At 46.9% G+C, this 15,869-nt stretch overlaps 1 protein-coding gene across 1 annotated transcript; it reads right to left on the bottom strand.

The window, feature by feature from the left end:
- Positions 1-19: 19 nt before the first annotated feature.
- Positions 20-14,798, bottom strand: LOC100726682 (transient receptor potential cation channel subfamily V member 6). The gene is made up of 15 exons (XM_003475306.4): positions 14,428-14,798; positions 6,680-6,777; positions 6,439-6,561; positions 5,944-6,081; positions 5,568-5,666; positions 5,261-5,433; positions 4,789-4,935; positions 4,498-4,710; positions 4,128-4,214; positions 3,960-4,036; positions 3,576-3,741; positions 3,153-3,219; positions 2,541-2,809; positions 1,111-1,217; positions 20-750 (listed from the first exon to the last, which is right to left on the bottom strand). Exons 1-15 carry the CDS (start codon positions 14,553-14,555, stop codon positions 459-461), a joined length of 2,184 nt encoding a protein of 727 aa, XP_003475354.1. The 5' UTR covers positions 14,556-14,798; the 3' UTR covers positions 20-458.
- Between the last annotated feature and the right edge of the window lie 1,071 nt (positions 14,799-15,869).

The following is a 15,869-nucleotide window of genomic DNA, read 5'->3' as shown; positions in this document are numbered from 1 at the left end:
TGCAAAAGAGGGGCAGTGCAAGGAGGAGGAAATGGCTTTATTGGCAAATGGAAGGTGCAAGACTCAGTGCAGCTTCCTCATCCCTAAGGTAGTACCTGTCTCCCTCCCTCACACTCCTTTCCACAAGCCTGGAGCACTTGTGAAGGAGTCCTTCCACTTATGACACGGGGTTGAGACAGGTGCTTGAGAAGGTGAATCTATCTTTAAAGTGCTCTGCTGTGCAGTGGGACTTCCATAGGAGGGTGAGGAATGCTTGCGGCAGGGAGGAACACAGACTGTTTTCCTTGCCCCATCTGAAGGAGTTTGGAAGACCTGGAGCAGTTATTTCCAGCGTGCATTCCTTGACATTTGTGCCATTCCTCCTTTTCCTCTTGGACCTGGGAGTTGAGACCTAGGTTTCTGTTATATTATTGTTGCTTTGGTTTGGATTTGATGCTACAACAACCACCAGTAGGCAGTCAGATTTGGTATTCCCAGCCCTCCCCATCTTCCAAGCCCCGGTTGATCATGCCCCGCAGGTCACTCCGGAGGGTTCCTTGCCGAAGCCTTTCCCAGTTGGTGCTGCTGCGGGAGGTGCTTCGAGACACTGAGGGTGTAGGAAAAGACAGGTAAGGGTCTGTAGGGTATCTCATCTCTAGTTTTTCCCCTGGGTCTTTGTCCTGGTCCTCAGAGTCGTGGATTCCCTCTGGCTGGAAGGCCTTTGCGTAGCGCTGGATTCGCTTCAGGTTGAGGTCCTGCCTGTCTTCCACCCTGTAGAATGGAAGAAGACTTGAGAGAACAGGAACTGAGAAACAGAGTCAAGACCAATGCTTGTGTCCTGTCCGCTCTAGTGCCACCTTTATAGGCCTTTCTGCTTCTCTGCACCTGGTATGGGGATGGGAATATCAGACTCAGGAAATAGGCTCTGGCTCACCAGCTCTGAGCACTCATTTCAGGGTACGAGCTACTACAGGGACCCTTTCCTCAGTAACTGCAACCCAGTCAATGGACTTGGGGCTTAGGGAGTTCATAGATGTCCACAGGGTCCTTGGGAACAGGGAGTTGTCCAGCAAAGGATCAGCACACAAAGGTAGTTGTTCAGACACTGCCCAGCCCAGAACCACTACTTACCGCAGGAACCAGCGGTCCCCCAGCCCATACTCGCGCCCACAGATCCCAGAGCGAGGCCACAGGCAGCGAGGCAGCTTTCTCTCCAGCATCACCGTGGTGGCTACCACCTGCATGTGGGGACAGAAGGGAAAGTTAGAGGAGGCTGGATACAGACTGGGAAGAGGGTGGAGGAGGCCAGGCAGAAGGAGGGTGGTGTAGCAACAGCAAGAAAATTCGAGAGCTCTTGGCTTTTCATTGGTGGTGAACAACACTCTGAGCTTGAACAGTGGTGGGAAGTGTATTTAGCCTCCTCTGTGGTTTCTGTGGTCTGGGGTGGGGTGGGGGGCTCAACCTCCACAGCCTTCCACCAGTGACAGAGCCTCAGGTATAGGGCTGGAGTGCAGGTGGGATTCAGGAGACCAAAGAAGGTAGAAGTAAAGGTGTTGCTCCAAGACGACAGGGAGAAATCGGAGCAAATAGGAAGGGACTTAAAAGACGTCAGAATATTTTGACCCTACACAAAGGCCCTTTGTAAATGTAAACATCCTATGTAGAAATCTAATGCTAATGTATTTTCATGGAGAAAATAGTGTCCTGAGAAAACTCCTTTGAGCCAGCTCAGGTTTTATTCTGTTTTCTACATAGCATTGTTAAATGCCTTCTAGTGTTTGGAATTTCTATTTTTTGTTTTTCCTAAAATTACTCTTAAATTCTTTTCTAAGAACATTTTAAAATAGTGTGATTTATCTAATTGTCTTTCATGCCCATCATGGTGATCTGATTGAAGACAGTTCCTTCTAAGTTTTTGTGGCATTATTTTTAATACTTCCAACTTTTCTGTATCAAATTTTGTAGACTTAAATATGACCAAAACAACTTGACAAATTTACTGATGCAGTTGCAATCAACATTAGTTTTATTTCTGTTGATTATTCAATATAAAACACTAAGGTTTTATCTTATTATTTATTCACTTAAGTTTTGTGGTGTTGGTGATTAAATCACTGAACTACATCCTCAACTCTTATTTTTTGAGAGAGTTCACTAAGTTGCCCAGGCTGTTCTCAAACTTGTGATTCTTTTGTTTGTTTGTTTGTTTTGTCTTTTTCATTTTTATCGGTACCAAGGATCGAACTCACGACCGCCTGCTTGCAAGGCAGGTGCTTATGCAGCTGAGCTAAATCCCCAGCCCAAACTTGTGATTCTTTTACTTCAACCTCCTGTGGAGCAAGACTGAGATTTTAATTGTTAACAAAACCATGAGGAATTTTTCAGAGAGTTCAGTAATGCTTTGTTGTGTTGCTAATTCTTCAGCACACTTGGTGTTATTTTCCATATGGTGCGATAAAAATCAAAAACTTGTAGGGTCAAAATATCCTGCTTCTATCTGAGCATGGCCGGTTACTGGGTAGGAAGGGGATGACTTCCCTAACCCAGCTGCCAAGACTCACCTGGGCCCTCCAAAGCTCATCCTGCTCATGGGACACTCGCCAGTGGGTGTCGCCCATCATGGCAATGAGGAGGTTGAGCATCAACAGCGTGGCGATGATAGCAAAGGCAGCGTAGGTGATGCTGTACATGAAGGGCAAGTCCACATCGTAGTTCGCAGGGCCATCAATGACAGTGAGGAAGAGCTCAAAGGTGCTGAACAGTGCCATGGAGTAGTCAAAGAAATGCCCCAGCTCATCAGGGTCCTCTGTCTGGAAGATGATATAGAAGGCTGCTCCACCCAAGAGGGTGAGTTACCATGGCAACTGCATCATGACTAACTACAGCCTCTACTTTGCTTACTATTTCTATCCCATTCCCCTCATCTCCAGGATCACCACCTGAGCCCCACACACTTCCCATTTTGAGTTCTTATGTTCCCTTAGGCCCACACTCCTGATCCCAGGAACCACATCTTCCTGACATGCCTGGTTTCCCTCACCCCTGACCAACACCCCTTCTTCAGATCTTGCTCAACTTCCTTGCTCCTTCCCTCCGTTCTTCAAGTTTAGCCAGAGGCACCCTCCACCTACCACCTCTCCCTCCATGGCTCCCATGCTGAATAGGTGATTTACCTGAAGCAAAACCCAGGATGACCACAGCCATCAGCCAGCAGAATCGCATGAGGTCACCAAAGATCATCTAGAGAGAAAAGGCAGAGAGGACATCTCATATTTCATGAACACTTGGCCCATCCAAAGCTAGCAGGTGTAATCCTGATAAGTTTAACAACTCCCTGTCCTAGGTCAGAGGTTAGCAACTCCCTATCTTAGGTCAGAGGTTAGGCAAAATCTACTGGCCTGCATTGGCATAGCCCATGAAATGAGAATAATTCCAACATTTTTAAAAGATTGTTTTAGAAAAAGAAAAGACAACATACAACAAAGACTGTGTATGGCTCATAAAACCTGAAATATCCACTATTTAGTCCTTTCAAGAAAGGTATGCCAATGCTTGGACTGGACCTTTCTCAGAGAAGCGTGGGGAGAGGCACTGACCTTCTGGATCATGATGGTAAAGGGGCCCAGCATCTGGAATCCTCGGGCAAAATACATGACGTTGCACCAGCCCAGCACCAGTGCAAGAGACATAGGCACCACCTCTCCATCTGTATTGGTGAGCCGCATCACCATGGTCACCAGCACCATGCAGGCATAGGTGATGCTGGGAGGAGCAGGACAAGGTGTGATGAGAAGGATGGGATGATATTGAAAACATGACCTCAAGAGTATAAGTAGGACAGTTCCCACACATTCAGTGATTGTACTGTCACACACTCAATGCACAGGGACACATGCATCACTGGAGAAGGATCTATAGAATTAAGGCTCCTGGGACCTTGGATTTCATAGGCTGTCATGAATGAGAGGAAAGTGACTCACATAATGACATGGAATGGCCCCCCAAGGATGGTGTGTCCAAAGAAGCGAGTGGCCCCCAATCTGAGGATGTCTGGAATCTAGAGAAGAGTCAGGAAGACAAAAAGTCACTTGTGGACCAGAGTTCACATTGGAGCCACCACTCTTGCTCCAATCCTATCCACACCTTACCTCTACCAGCAGAATGACCACAGCCCCGAAGACACTCACGAGCTCCCCCACCATCCGCAGGTCATCCTCAGGGGTTGTATAAGCCTCCTGAAAGGGAATTGGATGGTCAAAGCATGCAAGCGTGCTTCCTTGCACCCGCCCTGCCTGCACCAATGCCCAAGACAGGCAGCTTTGTCTGAATCTTTCTAACCTATTAGGTCCCATCTAGTCTCAAACTCTGTTCATGGGTGAAGTGTGTTTCTGCGTGTGTGTCCATGCATCAGATAGCTGGGTGATGGAGAAAAGGTGATACAAGAACAGGACAGTGGGATCAGGCTGAGAAAAAAAGAAGCAGAGTCCTGGCCTGTCCATTTGCTACTCAGGGTGTTACCTGAAGGAGCTTCTGTTCGAGGAGTCTGTTGTCCCGGGGGCCGGTCTCATTCGTGGTCCTTGGTTTGAGAGGGCGGTAAACGCAGCACACAGTAAAGCAGATAATGTAGAGCAAATAGATTGCACCCAGCACGCAGAAGTAGGGCCGCCCAAATCTTTTCCACTTGAGGCTCACCAGCTCCTTCACAGGTGTCAGGTCCAGGATCTGCTGAGCCTGCAGCAGGAAGAATAGAGCAGGGAGCCCCGAAACACTGACACTTTAGTCAGCACCTCTGCTGTAAAGACCCCATACCTCGCGCTTCTTGGTGGTGACAATTAGTTCCAGCAGGGATTGCTCATCCTCTGAAGAGTCGATCTCTGTGAGATCGTAGAGGGTGGAGGTCAGAGGCCCGTATGTCCACTGGACATGCTTCCGCTTCTGCATCAGGTGTTGGAACATCTGAGGGAAGTGGAGATGGTCAGGTGTCACAGGTAGAGAGGATACCACAGAGGGTAGAAGGAACATACATTCAGGGAACAATAGCATAGAGAGGCTGGTGGCCATCATTTCATGACCACAGGCTTTGAAATTCATGTTTATGGTGACTACTAGGTCCATTTTTCTCCCCTCAACAGACAAATGGGTTAATCTCTCTGCCCCATGACTCTCCGCAGAGTTGGAAAGGGGCTAAAGGGCCACTGCTATGAATAGGGCAGATAGTCCTGGCCAGCAGGGTAGGCAAACATCCTTATGGAGAGACATAAGGGCTGGGGAAGCCCCTTACCACAGTGTTGCCCTCTACTCCAGCCAGCTTGAAGGGGGTGAGACCCTGGTAGTTAGGTACAAGCTCTAGAGACTGCAGGTGGTCCCCTCCATCATAGGACAGCAGCAGGTTGTACATCTGGCAGGCGAAGGTTTTGTTGGGTTGCAGGATGAGGATGTGCAGCACTGTGTTCCCTAGGGAGCATAGACTCGCATGTGATCACCAGTCTAATATCTCTGATGGCCCCATTCCCACCCTGGGATGGGCTGTCCACCCCCCTCCCTGAACCCCTGTACCATCCCAGTATCCACACCCATCTAGCTCCTACCCAGTGAGTCCTGGGCCCTGATATCAGCTCCATGCTCTATGAGCAGCCTCACGATCTCCTCACTGCCCACACAGGCTGCAAAGGACAGAGGGTGCTCTCCTGGGACATAGAGAAATCAGTGGCAAGAGACAGCAGGGTGACAGGATGAGGTGTCAGTGCCCCCAGGTGACTGCCTTCTCCCTACACCCAGGCTGGATGGTGGGGGCACTTGTCTAGCAGAATCAGAAGAAAAGATAATGTAGAAGTTAGGGACATGGTCTCTAATGTCTCTGATGGCCCCTGCAAGGGCTGCTGCATCCCAAGACAGCCCACCATCAGGGTTGCCAGTCTTCTCTCCGACTCTTCTCCTCCTTCTCAGCCTAGTCCTGGTGCTCACCATAGTAGATCAGGTTGTCAGGGCTGTGTTGGAAGGCGAGACCTGTAGCCCTGGCAGAGACACTGGCCCCACGAATGAGCAGGGCACGCACAAGGTTCACGTTCCTGTTCATGACAGCGATATGCAGGGCAGTCTGACCTGGACAGAGAGAGCTGGTAGTTAATGCTTTTGCCCCCAGGATCCTACAGGGATCTTCCCTTTTGTACTTATGCTCTTTTTCTCTTGGACATCTTGTAGTGGAGGACAGAAGCCTATGAGGACCCTGGGTTCCCGGGAGATCTGGCTCCCTGTCTAGCTATCTGGAAGTTGTGGTGCCAGGTGCTCTAGTAACATGCAATCAAGACTGACAAGGAGCTAGGAAGATTGCTGGAGAAGGGAACGGAAGAATAGGAATGCTCAGATGTCCTCTCTGGTTTCCCTAAATTATTCTGTTTTCAGACTGCTGAAAACACAGCAAACCTCTGTTCTCTGCATTCTTGCATTTCGAACCCTCACCTTGATAGAGTTCACATGTCATAGGTTCAAAGACCAGATCCGGGGCAGCCTCTATCAGCACCATAGCCACCTCCAGGTTGTCATACAAGGCTGCTATATGGAGCGCTGTCTCCCCCATGGCTCCTGGCATTACAGAGGAAAGAGTCATATGTATACTTTGGCCCAGAGGAAGGGGGCAATACTGACAATGCCCCTGTGTGAGGCTGACCCAGGAGATAGGGGCTGTGGCTCTGTTCCTTACCTTTCTGGTGCACATCACAGGCCTCATACTTGAGCAGCTTGCTCAGAGCCTGGACATCATTTTCTTTGGCAGCTAGAAGGAGAGGAGACTCCCAGATCCTGCCAGGGAAAGTGGGAAGACAAGTGATGACAGTGAGCATGCCCAAGTGGGGCACAATGATGACCTTGTACTCTGAAAGAGGTGCTCCCTTGTTTGCGATGGACCCCAAGTTCCCCAGGGCAGGGAGGGCAGGGTTTACCAAAGTCACCTGCTCTCAACTCTTCCTGATGAGTGAGTTAGCTCAAACCAACTTTGTACCCATGTTTTTGGTTATAACTTGACTGCTAGCCATCTGAGTGCTAGGCCAAATGTGCAGGAAGTGTGCTGTATGTGTACATCAGGTGAGGAAGGAAGATTTTATGTAAGTGTGCATTCACCTCCTGAGCTGTTTACCCCTGGGGTGGTCCTGTTTGGCCTTGCAGGTGTTCTGAGATTGTCCTGAAGGATAAACTTGTTTTGTATGGACTAGGAGTGTAAAGAGTTCTTCCCACATACTTTCAGGAGTAATCAACATGCAGGGGCCAGCACGTTTCCTGCGGTAGCTCTGCCTACTCAACCCTGTGTCCTGAGTCATTTGATTCTAGCACTGTTCTCTTTTCTGGGACAACAGCATTTTTAGGGTTCAAACAAAAGCAACAGTGAACTTTGGGAGAAAGCTTCACTGAAAGCTATTCACTCCCCACTTTTCTGTCTTCCTCTCTCTCGGCTTGTCTTTGTCCCTTTTCTGTCTTCTCATATCTTATCTCCTCCAGTCTTCCATCAGCGTCTGGTGAGCACTTTTAAGAAATGTCAACTTTCAGTCCCACCATTCGATCTGGGAAATCAGACTGCAATTTAAGAAAACTCTCAGCTGCTTCTTTTGCATATTAAAGTTGGAGAAGCATTACGTAAGCCAGTAACTGGAGATTGGTCTCTGGATTTGCAGTGATAAATCTGAGGCAAGCTCAGCATTTTCCATTTTCAGTGGCACACATTACAGCTCAGGAAGCAGTGTTCTCCTTCATTCCAAGACCTGCTACCTATAGGGCTTAAGTGATGTTTATTATATTTTTAGCACCTGGGAAGATATAAGCTATGCAACAATGATAGATATAGAGAAACTAAAGAATCCAATTTGACAAATTTATTCATTGAACTTCATGTGGCTCTGAATGTTTCCATTATTCCTTTTTTTCTATTTTCCAAAATTTTAAACTGTAGGGTTTTTTTTTTCTTTTTACTGGATTTTTGTCCTTTTCTATTAACTGTTTTTCACTTGTTGCTGGCAAAACCATCTTCTCTGACTCCCCAGATTAAATTACTACTCTTATTTCTTCAATGAACTAAAAATCTCTTATAAAATTAGAACTTGTCACAACTAAGACAAATGGATCCTTTTTATTTCATTTTCTCTGTTGACCTGGAGCTATTTGGTCTTTCTATGAGAGTGACTATAATAACCCTATTTATCCACTGATGGCAAATTATGGGACATACAAAATGACATCCACAGGAGCTAATATGCTGGCAGTGGCAAGCAATCTCGTGCAAAGCTAGAGGTAGAATGGAACTGTGGCTGGTACTTCTCTGATCACAGGCCTCACTTACTCCAGCAGAGACCAGAGGTCACCACTAGGCCCTATGTATTCAATAGTTAAACTTGTGTTTCCATTAATTCCCTCCCTTTTTGTCCCTACTAGTTCCTCATGAACCCAGGTGTTCACTTTCTAGCCCAATATTAGTAAAATATTCTCCTATCTACTCTCTCTGCACCCTGTCTCCACCTAGTCCACCCTTTTTGGTACTGCCAAGAAATTTTTTCTAAATGACAAATGTAATCATAGCTCACAGAAGTCCACTGGGTCTTTCAGTGCTCAAGGGCAGAGAACACAGAAGTTCTTCAAGGTCTTTGTGCAACTCTTTTTCCACCCTCTGCTGCTCCCACTCACTCCTGACATTCAGCGCTTTGGTCTCTCACGCGCCTCAGCACCATAGAGCACACAGTTCTCCCTGTGCTTGTGCCCAGAAGATTTCTTCCTCTTAAATCAACTCCTCCAGGCAGCAATTGTTCATTATCTGCTGTGCACTCCCATGCAGGGGAAAATGCCGGGCATGTAGTGGGTACTCACTAGCCTTAGCTGTAGAGCGGATGTATCAGTAGTGGTGCCAAAAAGTGATTTGGCTTTACTACCCCTCCTAATTATCTGCATCACCCACCCCTAATCCAACCTTGAGCAAATGTATAATCTAAGGGAAAAACAGTATGCTCGATATGCAAACCCAGCAGCAAAACAAGTTTTCTATACCACCTCCACTCCAACCATTTGACCAAATCCCTCCTCTTTAGATACTTTAGAGCCTATACTTTGCTTCCCACCCTCAGACATGCACACACGCACACACACACACACACACACTGTTCCCAGGATGTTTTCCAATGTCCTTTGGCCCTACTTTTATTCTAGTGTCTCACACTATGTGTTGTAATCAGTATTTGTCTGTCTCTGCACTAAGGGTCCAGAGATTTCCCTTTAGGTTGCTATAAATTTCCGAAGCTTGCAAATGTCTTTCACAAGCTCCCTTCCTGAGGGGTTCTTTTTCTCACCTTTGCTGTATCCTAGTGGGTCTAGGAAGCACCCAGGGTTGCTAGATTTGCCAAGTAAACATACAAGATGGTCCATTAAATTTGAATGTAGTACACAATATTTTTAAAAATATGTCTCTTGCTATTTTGGAGGCATTCTTGCTGATAGCAAAAAATTGTTCTTTGCTTTTCGGTAGTTCAAACTGAAACAGATGTTGTGTTTTACCTGGAAATCTAGTAGGCCACATTCTAGGTGAAAAAACACTCTATAATAGAGCCCAGCAAGGTTTATATAGAAATAGCCTCCTCTTGTTGCACACCCCAGAATGTAGCAAAGAGGGGTGTCTCTGTGGAAATGGCATCAAATGGTCTGTATCAGGAAATCATTATGTACAATAACATCCAAAGGCCACAAGGGGACAGAAGAGAAAGTTCTAACTGAGGTTACTGGCAGTGAGAAGACAGACCCCTCCAAACAACAATCACTGGGCTTTGTAACAGAGACAAAGAGCACTAAATTCTCCAGCAGTGGCTGATCACAGGAAGTCAGATCACAACTACAGGATGGGTTGAACCACTGGCTTCCAGAAGGTAGAGGAAAAACCAACAAAAAACATCTTTGTCAGAACAGCTTCCTGTCACAATCATTCGACCTAAGATTCCATCATGCCAAGGTGCAGAAATTCTAATTTAGAGAATTATAAATTGCAAATAATTTACAGTTATTCATAATCCATGAAATAAAAAGCATTATTCACATGAGTATGAATTATAAATTCTCTATACATAGAAATTATTTTTAACATCATTACATATGCAACTAAGAAAGAAATGAAAATATTGAAGCCTTGTAAGCTGTCACTGATTAAGTAGTAAAAGGAAATTATACAGAAAATCTGAGATTATAACAATATGAATGGTATTTTTGTGTCTAGAGTGTTTTGTTATTCTGGGCAATTAGAATTTGAACAGTGGGGTTCAGTATTGGGTTGGTGGAAAGTGAACTATGGGGATTCTGGTACAAAAATCTAGTACCAGATTGAGTAAACAAATCACTGATTATTCATTTTGGGTCACCTTTGAGCAATCAAGTGAGGGTCTTTTTCTGTTCTCTTCTCTGTCCCCTGAATCCCTTCACCATTTGTTCCCTGTTCTCATGCATAATGCACCTGTATTTGTTATAGACAAGAATCAAATTTTTTAAGTACTGGGGGTGCAGAGAGTCTTGAGAAAAGTTCAAATTCCTACAAAGTGAGTCTTCACTGTACATCTTTTCACATAACAAATGGAGACAGAATCCTGGAGCTTCGAAGTGAGTTATCCGAAGAAGTCAGAGGTGGAACTGGAATAAGGGATCGATCCACTAGTTATTTCTTTGTCCCTGTTCTCCGCACTAACCAGAGTTGGAAGGGTAAAGCTAGGGGACTATGTGGGCATACAAGTTGTAGCTGAGAGCACTGTCTCAGAACGGGTACCAACTGGGTGAGATTGGGAGTGGGATCCAATATGGTGGCCCTCAAAGCATGGCCTGGTAAGTTCACTTCTATTAGGAGGAAGTTTAACTCCTGCCATTATTCTAGTTGCCATTTTACTGCTATTATTTTTAATCACAGTAATTCATTTGTAAAATGTGCTTTCAGTTCCAAAGTAACACCTCAATCATAATTCACCTTTGCTCTCTCCAGTCTTCTAACTTCTAAAAGCTGGGCAATTCTGATTTTCAGAAAAGGAAACTGAGGCGACATGGCCAGACCATTGCCAGAAGATCACACAGGGTTAAAAGTCAGAAGGCTTGGCCAAGAACATAGCCCCGGGCTCCTACCACTAAATTATGTAGTTCTTCTAGTTTTATGGCTCCTCCTGGTTTTTCTTAGGAGGCTGGGGGCAAGTCTGAAGCAGTGACTATAGGTGAAGGCAAAATCAGTCATGTGTGGGATGTGGCATCCACCAGGCACTTGTAGGCTGCCTCCCTCCAGCCTACAGTCCTGGCAATGAGATGAAGAAGCCAGAACCCAGGAAAGCAGCTAGAGCGCTGGAGCTGGGCTATCTTCTAAACTGTGATAACTCCTTTATGCCTGTAAGACTTCAGACATGTATGTGTGCATGCATTTACCCAAGCAGAACCGTAGACTATACAGGAATGTATATCCCACAGCTTAGTTTTCCAGATCCTTCTATCATCTGTATTCATACAGCTATTTACACAAACAGAAATCAAAAATATAAATAAATTACAGAGTGCAATGAAGGAAATGTGACAGGAAAGCAGACTTATCTGAGGTGGAGAAAGGTAGAGGAATAAAGAGTTTAAAATAGGACAAGATACGATATAATCCCCCCCCCCAATGTAACTATTACGCATTGCAAACACACCTAAAACAGAAAAGCCACAACAAAGCTTCCTGTGTGCCTGCCTTTCCTCTGGGGAGGGACACTGGCAGGATAGGAAGGTTGGGCACTCAGGGTGGGCAGCCTTTGTGAAGTGCTAGCACACCTCATGCCAGCTGAAATCAGACACTGTGGCTTCTTCCTCTGCTCCCTTCATACTTGCTTGTATGTTTTTGTTGACCTTTGCAGGGCTCTAATTTAACCCACCCAGTCATCACTCGCATACTGAGGGGGATGAGTTCCAGCACCCCAGCACCCACAGAAGTTAGTGGCCTTCTGTACAGTGGCAGTTATTTGCATGTAATTTATGCACATCCCCCTGTATATATGAGAATATCTCCAGGTGACAAATAATACCCAAGATGATGTCAGTTCTGCACAAAATTATTGTTATACTATAGTTTTGAGAAAATATTAAGGAAGATGTCTATACAGATGCAAGCATTATTGGCTTAACTGAGTAATACATGTCCATAATAACATATCTTTATAAGTCTTTTTGGAGTAGCTCATCTTTAAGGTTGGTAAAATCTATTCTGCCCATCAGAATGCAGGCTTCCTGAAAGCAGGAAATGTATTAGACTCTTTCCCACAAACCCAGTGGGGTGCCTTATGCTCATTACACATGTCAGGCATTGAATATCACGAAATGAGAAAACTCAAGCCAGAGGAAGAGGTGATCTAGAAGTGAGAGAGTGGAGAGTCCAGATTAGGCCCCAGAAATGAGATATAAGGAGAGGAGCTGTTGATTGGGACCCAGAGAACCTCTGCTACATATTCAGAGGAGGGCTGAGTCCCTAGTCATCCTGCACAGACCTCAAGGCCTTCCCTTCTTCCTGGTCATCCCCTGCCCCATGGAATCCATGTACTCCACCCAAAGCTCCACTCTGCGAACCCTGGCAGGTCTCTGACTCCCTCTTAACTCTCTCTGGGATGCTCGCCCACCTCATTTATGTGGGGTGTCAGCACTACATGCCTGGCCTGTGTTCTGGTGTAAGAGACTAGGTTGGTAATGGCAATTAGCACAGTGTTGTCAGGGTCTCATATGTTCCTTTGTCCCTTGAGCTCACCCTCACCTGTCCATGTCTCTCTTCCTCACACAGCCCTCCCCTACGCATCCAAAGAGTTGACTGCATAGACTCAGAAATACACTTTCTAGGACCGACCCATTCCAAGAGGAGCCAAAATTATGGGTACCTGGTACCCAGGAAGAAGAGGGCCAACAAAGTAGAAGGAGAAGGGAAGATCAGGAATGGAAGGGAGGTGCCCAAACCAGTGACATCGAGTCTCCCTGGCCCAGGACTGCAGAAGCTCATCAGACAGTCCTAAGAAGAACTGAGGCAGACCAGACCACGCAACAGCCTAATCACAGCCAGGCTGTTTGCCGGGGCCCTAGTCTGCCACTGTGCCCTTGCCTAATAGCAGAGGCACACAAAAAAAGCTTCACCCTGCCCTCTGAGCCCCAGGCCTTCCTGTGCTTGGGCCTGGTGCCCCCAGCCCCAGGTGCCTGGAGTGGGAAGGAGATGAGTGGAACCAGTGAGGACCTATTCTCCAACAACAATGCCAGTCTGTCACCCTGAGATGAGGCGTCAGCAGCCAGACATGTGCCCTGCTGCCAGTCTCCCAGGCTTGGGGGAGAGAGGTGGGTGGCTGGGGTGAGAGACAGAAGCCTCAGCTCAATGAAGGGGCACAGCCTAGCCCATAGTGCTGGAGCAGAAGAGGAGGAGACCTCAGGCAGCTTGCTGGTGAGGCTGAGGTGGGCCCCTGCTTTCAGATAGGGAGAACAACCCTAAGACACAAAAACTTCAGCTATCCTGTGTGAATATGTGTATTATCTCCCTCTTTAGGGGCTCAGGGAAAACCCTAACAGTCAGGACTTCCTTCTAGCTTGGCATGAACTACATGGGGAATTCCGTTAAAGATTTTGGAGCAGAGAACACTTACAGGGTGCCTGGCAGATTCCATAGATTTCTCTCTCCTCACCTGCTAACAATTCCAACTCTAAGCTGTCATAGTGGGTGGACATCAAGTGAATTTAGGGAAGTTTTCAGGGTTGGTAAGCAAGCCAGGAGTCTTCCTTAGGACATCACCCAACCTGAATTAGAGGAGTGTTGGCACTTGCCTGATTTTGAAGCTAAGCACCCATGTCACTCCACAGTAGAGAGAAACATTACAGGACTGGGTCTGAACTGTTTCAGTCTTTGTAACACCTTTCCTTTCCCCTGACAGTGCCTGGACTATGGTGAGGTCTGTTTGAGATATGCACATAGGAACTATTTCCACATTCAGTCTAGTTTTATAGTTCCCAGCTCTCTTCCTGCTATTTTCATCCCATCATTCTCCGGTTATCCATGCATGTACATGTACACTGTACATTTCTGTGGAAAGACTGCTCTGGGGACATGGAGCACAGATAAATGAGGCATTGTCCTGACCTACCTGCACTGTTTGGGTGGAGGGGTTTTGATATCACAGTCCTACTGAGGCCAGCAAGATACCTGGCCATTAGGATAGTACTCAGAAGTTTGCAGAGTTGAACTGACTCTCTAAGATAATGAACACCCAGCTAGGCAGCCACGCTTTCCCATCTGGGATCTTGGGCAGCTGGCCCTGCATGCCAAGACTTCTTGAGACACTGGACTCTCAGGGAGTCTCCAAGCTGCAAGCTCAGCCAGGTGTACCAAGCAAAGAGGAGAGGCAATGGGGGAAAGGGGTGTGCAAGCCTAGGCAAGGGGCAGGAGCAGACAGTGAGCCTTACCTCTTCTGTTGAAGCAGATTCAACTCATCTCGGCTTTGAGTCCAGGAATCCTGTCTGTGAAACAATCTGCAGAACTTGTTCCATAGGCGGAGAATTAACCCTTTCTCCTTGGACAAGGACAACCCCATGGATTGGAAGGTCGACTCTTTGGGGGGCTGAGGCTTACGCCAAACCCCCACTGGGCTCGGCCTTGGGGCCACATGGGCGCCCCCAAAAGCCGGCCTATCCTCTGCCTGTGGAGGTCCCGTCTCCTGTTTCTCCTGTGAGGGCTTCCTGCCAGCAGTCTCTGCTGAGGGCTCTGAGTGTGTTCTACTTCGAGGAGCTGGGAATCACTGGGAGTGAGCAAGAGCTGTACAGACACTCCCTCCCTCCTCCCAAATCACCTGAGATTTAAAGAGACAGGCCTGAAGTCCTGCCTACCTGGGGGCCTTTCTCAGCTGTAACTCTCCACCCTGGGACTATCTCCCTGTCCCCAGGCCAGTCACAGCAGGGGAGGCCTTCAAAGAGATTAGAGAGCTCTCTGCTGGACTTTGGTACTCACAGTGACCTTTCTTGTGAAGGCCTAGACAGGTTAGGCTCACCTGAGAGACTCAAGACAATGGGGCAGAAGGGAGGAGAGCTGGCCCCTTCCAGGAATCCAGGGGAGTCCCGTGGAGGAGGCCTCCATTCTTCCCTGGCTTCCTTCTGCTCCTTCTGTGTGCCCCTTCCACTCACATCCCAGAACTTAGATTTTCTTGACTCTTGCCATTGAAGATTTTGCATGGTCCCAGGCGGGTGTATAAATAGCAGAGGTTTCTAGTTCTTGCCAACTTCAGGTCAGTGAATTCTTTCTGTAAAGGACCGAATAGTGAAGGTAAAGTATTTTAGGCTTTGTAGGCTCCATGCAGCAGTGATTGGTGTTCTTTGTTTTTTGGTTCCCTCTCCACCCCTGACCCTCATAATGATGTAAGATTCATCCTTAGCTCACCAGTCAGGGCCCAAAATCCAGCTGCTGGTAGACCCTGCTCTGGAGCCCAATCCTATTCCTAGGATGGGAGGATCACCAGAGAAAATACAGGAGGCTCAGCCAAGTTTGAATTCAAGTGAAAAACAAGAAACTTTTATTTCTTTGTTGTCCAGAATATAAATATGTTCCAGATTGTGCAATTGTGTAACAGTCACCTTCCAGTGAAAACCAGGTTTATTTACTACTACTGCTGCTGGGCCATATACAGGGTTGTCCCTACATAAACTCAGAGCAGACTTGTAAGGCTGCTATTATTATTACTCAATTTGCCCATGGAAAAAGTAAGCAGAGTATGACAAAGGAAGTCCTCTGAGATTTCAGGAGTAGTGGCAGCAAGGTACAAACCCATGCCAGAAGGCCTCTCCTTTCAGTTTCACCATGCACTCCACAACCTGTCTCTCTCGATGTCTAGGGATTTGGGGTCCTGCTTTAGCTG

Source organism: Cavia porcellus, unplaced genomic scaffold (assembly GCF_034190915.1).
Source record: "Cavia porcellus strain 051 isolate PalLab524CR breed Dunkin Hartley unplaced genomic scaffold, mCavPor4.1 scaffold_6, whole genome shotgun sequence".
Classification (NCBI taxonomy): Eukaryota; Metazoa; Chordata; class Mammalia; order Rodentia; family Caviidae; genus Cavia; species Cavia porcellus.
This window is presented reverse-complemented; position numbering and strand designations above follow the sequence as displayed.

Bases quoted from the DNA above. Each gene is read 5' to 3' on its own strand.
- LOC100726682 (XM_003475306.4), bottom strand. From the start codon at position 14,555: ATGGGGTTGTCCTTGTCCAAGGAGAAAGGGTTAATTCTCCGCCTATGG. The intron at 4,037-4,127 runs GTAAGGTGTGGA...ACTCTTCTCTAG, and splicing joins TGGTCATTCTGCTGGTAGAG to ATTCCAGACATCCTCAGATT. The intron at 1,218-2,540 runs GTGAGTCTTGGC...CCCCACATGCAG, and splicing joins ATGAGCTTTGGAGGGCCCAG to GTGGTAGCCACCACGGTGAT.